Source organism: Carlito syrichta, unplaced genomic scaffold (genome assembly GCF_000164805.1).
Source record: "Carlito syrichta isolate Samal-C Ts95f unplaced genomic scaffold, Tarsius_syrichta-2.0.1 Scaffold308093, whole genome shotgun sequence".
Classification (NCBI taxonomy): Eukaryota; Metazoa; Chordata; class Mammalia; order Primates; family Tarsiidae; genus Carlito; species Carlito syrichta.
The window spans coordinates 227081-230669 of NW_007252189.1; the positions used below are offsets into that span (position 1 = coordinate 227081).

The window sequence follows — 3589 nt, forward strand, 5'->3', positions numbered from 1 at the left end:
CGCCGATGCCTAGCGGACGTGGCTCTTCGCGCCCAGGAGTTTCCCGGCAGCCCAGACTTTTCAGCGCCTGGCCCGGAACAGGGAGGAAATGGGTCCCCGCAGGGTCGAGGACTGTTCCAGGGACCGCGCAACTTTGTCGGAAGCAAGCCCACCGCCCTGCCCGCGCCTACTTGCCTTCTGCACTTGGTCATGGTTGAGCTCTGTGAAGAAGTAGGCGAGCAGATGTGAGGCGATCATCCTGCCGCGGCCCGACGGCGCCGAGCGGGGAAACCGAGGCAGGAGTGCGTGCAGGAGAGGCGGGCGGTGCGATGAGACCGCTTCGTACCTGGGCACGGCGGCCGGGCCGGGAGCGGACAGTCCTGGCGGCACACAAAGAAGGCTTACGGCGAGGGCGCGCCCGGCTGCGGGGTCCTGGAGATGGGATTTTGGAGTCGCAAGTGCTAGAGGGCGCCTAAGTGTCACTCTCGGCGACGTGTCCAGTCGTCCCACGCCAAGGCGCTAACTTCAGCCACGGGAACACTGCGGCTCAACTTGAGAAGCAGAGCAGCCCGGCTCCACGAGGGCGACTGGACCTCTCGGGCTCACACGCGCGTGGTGCCCGCCCGCGGATGTCTCAGCCGGATGACACGACGTTGCGAGCGGCGGCCGGGGACTCCTGCGCCGGAGTTTCGTGCAACAATGTGGCTTACTGAGGGGCTGCCGGCTCGCGGGCCGCCTGTCGGTGACGTGCGCACGCCCATTGGCTGCGCGGGGAGGGTGTGTGCGCCCGCGGGCCGCCCGCCGCCGCGGCGCAGCCAATCGACGCGCACGGCTCGCGGGCGCGGCCGCTCCGACACCCGAGCCGGCTGGCTGGGGAGGCGCGCCGGGGACGGGGGCGGGGCCCGGCGCCGGGGTGGGACGTGTGGTCCGTGGCGAGAGGCTCCGGCGGAAAGGCGCATGAGCCGTCGCCGCGTCAGGCTCGGCTATGGGTGGGGGGCGCGTGATCGCGGCCCCGGGGTGCGGGGCGACCGGAAAAACGGGTCACTAGACCAGCACACGCCCTGTGCGGAGAGAGATACCGTCTGGTATCTCAGGGTCATGTGAAGGGCTCCCACCACCCGGGTCACACGTCTGAAGCATCCAAGTTCTTACCTATTGTGGCACTGTCGGTCCGCGCGGCACTGATGGACAGTGAGCCGCTTTGGCTGCTGCTTGCTCTGTACCAGGCAATACAAGAATCGACCCAACCTTCCCACCAATGATATAGGATGTGAGTTTTACTAACCTCCTTTTACAGATGAGGAAGCTGAGGCACGGGGTCCAAGGTCACACAACTAATACATAGCAGATGGGGAGAGGAATCCATATCCATCTGACTTTGAGGCCCTGTTCTCTTCCCTATCATCCTATCCTGCCTCTCTACGAGCCAGGAAAGTAGATGGCGGGAAGTAGGAACACTGTCTGCAACTCTGGGTGGATGGTAAATGTGTGGTTGGGATAGGGTGAGGTGGCTTACCGATGCTGAAAGGAGTGGGAGCCCCAGCCACAGCTAATGCCTGCCACCAGACTCCAAATGTATACGTATATGGTGGGAGCTGGCAAGAATTAAATACTGGCTTCAGCAGACGTGAGATTGTTGCTGGTGGAGAATGGCAAACCTGGGCTGGAAAAGTGACAGTGTAGAAAAGATGAAGGTCTGCGTGTTCTACTGAGGAGTTCCTCTTTCTCTCGAACTGTGAGGTGCTATCTGAGGTGTATAGACATAATAAGTAATCAGTGCTCACTGTTGAGAAGTAGGTAGTCGTGTATGGATAAACAGGAAAAAAATCCATGATCCAGCTTCTCAGCAAAACTTCCTTTTTTTCCTCCTTCTTGCTCTTGTTCTTGTTCTTCTTGTTTGTTTGTTTTAGGGGGAAAAAAACAGAGTCTTGCTCTGTTGCCCAGGCTGGTCTTCAACTCCTGGGTTCAATAATCCTCTACTCAGCCTCCCAAGTAGCTGGGATTACAGGTGTGTGCCACCACACTGGGCTCAGCAAAACTTCATGAAAGCCATATACCCTGCCAAATACACATCCTCACTCCTCCCCTGTACTCATCAGAATTGGGCCCAAACTGCTTTTGTCATAGTCACCATAATAATCTACATGTTGCCAAATCTTGTGTTCTCTTCCCTGCCCTTGTCTTGTCTGCCTCTCAGGGTTGTTGGAGACAGTTAATCACATCCTCCATCTGGACACACCTTTCTGGTTCAGTGAGAGCGCGGATGGTCTGCTCTGCCGGTTTCCCACTAACCTCACTCCCCAGCCTTCTCTGCTAATGTTTTCTCTATTGCTAAACAGCTGGGTATTCCAGAGCTGCCCTCACTGCCTTCTCTGAACTAGATACATTCTCTCCCTGGGGGAGGCGGTTATATCATCGTCCTGCCAATGACCCACAGAAGTGAACCTATAGCGAGGACCTCTCTAGAGTTACAGATGTATTTCTCCAGCTGCCATTTGTCATCTCCATTGAAGTAACCAGCATCTCACACTTCATATGTCCAAAGCTGAACTCAACTTTTCTTCCCAAATCCTTTCCTTTCCCATCTGTCTCAGCAAATGGCATTGCCAGTTACCCTAAGGCATCCTTGATTCCTTCCTGCCACTCACCTGCACATCCCATCAGTCCATCAGCAGGCAGTCAATTCCACCTGTAAAATAGGCTCTGTATATGATCACTTACTTCCCTCCCTGTCCTTGGAACCGCCTAAGTCACCAACACCTGGACCAGAGCCAGTGCCACATCATCTTACCTTGTGCCCTGTTTTCATTCTTGCCTACTTTCACACTGACCCTCATAATCTCTTCTTCATTCAGGAGCCAGAGTGACTTGTTTAAAATATAAACCAAACTGCAGGGGGGCAGGGAGACAGGATTGGCAGTAGTGGGAATCTGCCTGGGAAAGGGAGGGCACACCTCATCAACAAGGGTACCTGCATAATGAACATTTGTATACCTAACCCTGAATTGTACCCCAATTTTTTATTTTATCTTTAAAATAAAAAATTAAAAGTTAACAAAAATAAAATCTAAACCAGACTATATCTTTCACTAACTCAGTCATTTTTTTTTCAGTCATTTGATGGCCTCCAATCTTAAAATAAAATTCAAACTCCTGGCAGTGGCCACTAAGGCTTTATGATATGATCCTTGCCTCCCTCTCTGCCCCATCCAAGTGAGATGGTCCCCAGTAAACTGCTTGACATTCACACTGGTGTGCATTCCTAAAAAGTGCCAACCTTTTTCTGACCCAAGGGCCTTTGCTCTTCCTTGTCCTTCTATCTGAAATGTTCTTCTCCAGTCCCAGTTGACTCTCTTCCCTGAGTTATAATCCAGATATCACCTTCTCAGAGGGCTTTCCCCTGACCAGGTTATCTCATGTTGTTCCCTGAGTCACTGTCACTTAGCCCTGATTGATTTCCTATTTATTTTCTGTACATTCGTTTGATTGTGAGCCACAAGAGAGCAGGGTCTGTGTCTGTGTCTGTGTTGTTCCCTCACGTTTGCCTCACACACACATGGTAGGCATTTGATAAACATTTATTGCATAAATCAATAGAAGAAATCCTAGA

The 3589-nt window shown here is 53.3% G+C and overlaps 1 protein-coding gene across 1 annotated transcript in view; it reads right to left on the minus strand.

Moving 5' to 3' along the window:
• The window catches only part of HK2 (hexokinase 2), a 70854-nt gene extending 70062 nt beyond the window's left edge, over positions 1-792 (minus strand). The window contains exon 1 of the mRNA XM_008064874.1: positions 175-792. Within this exon, the coding sequence (XP_008063065.1) occupies positions 175-237 (63 nt within the window). The 5' untranslated portion in view covers positions 238-792. The remainder of the gene's footprint in view (positions 1-174) is intronic.
• Between the last annotated feature and the right edge of the window lie 2797 nt (positions 793-3589).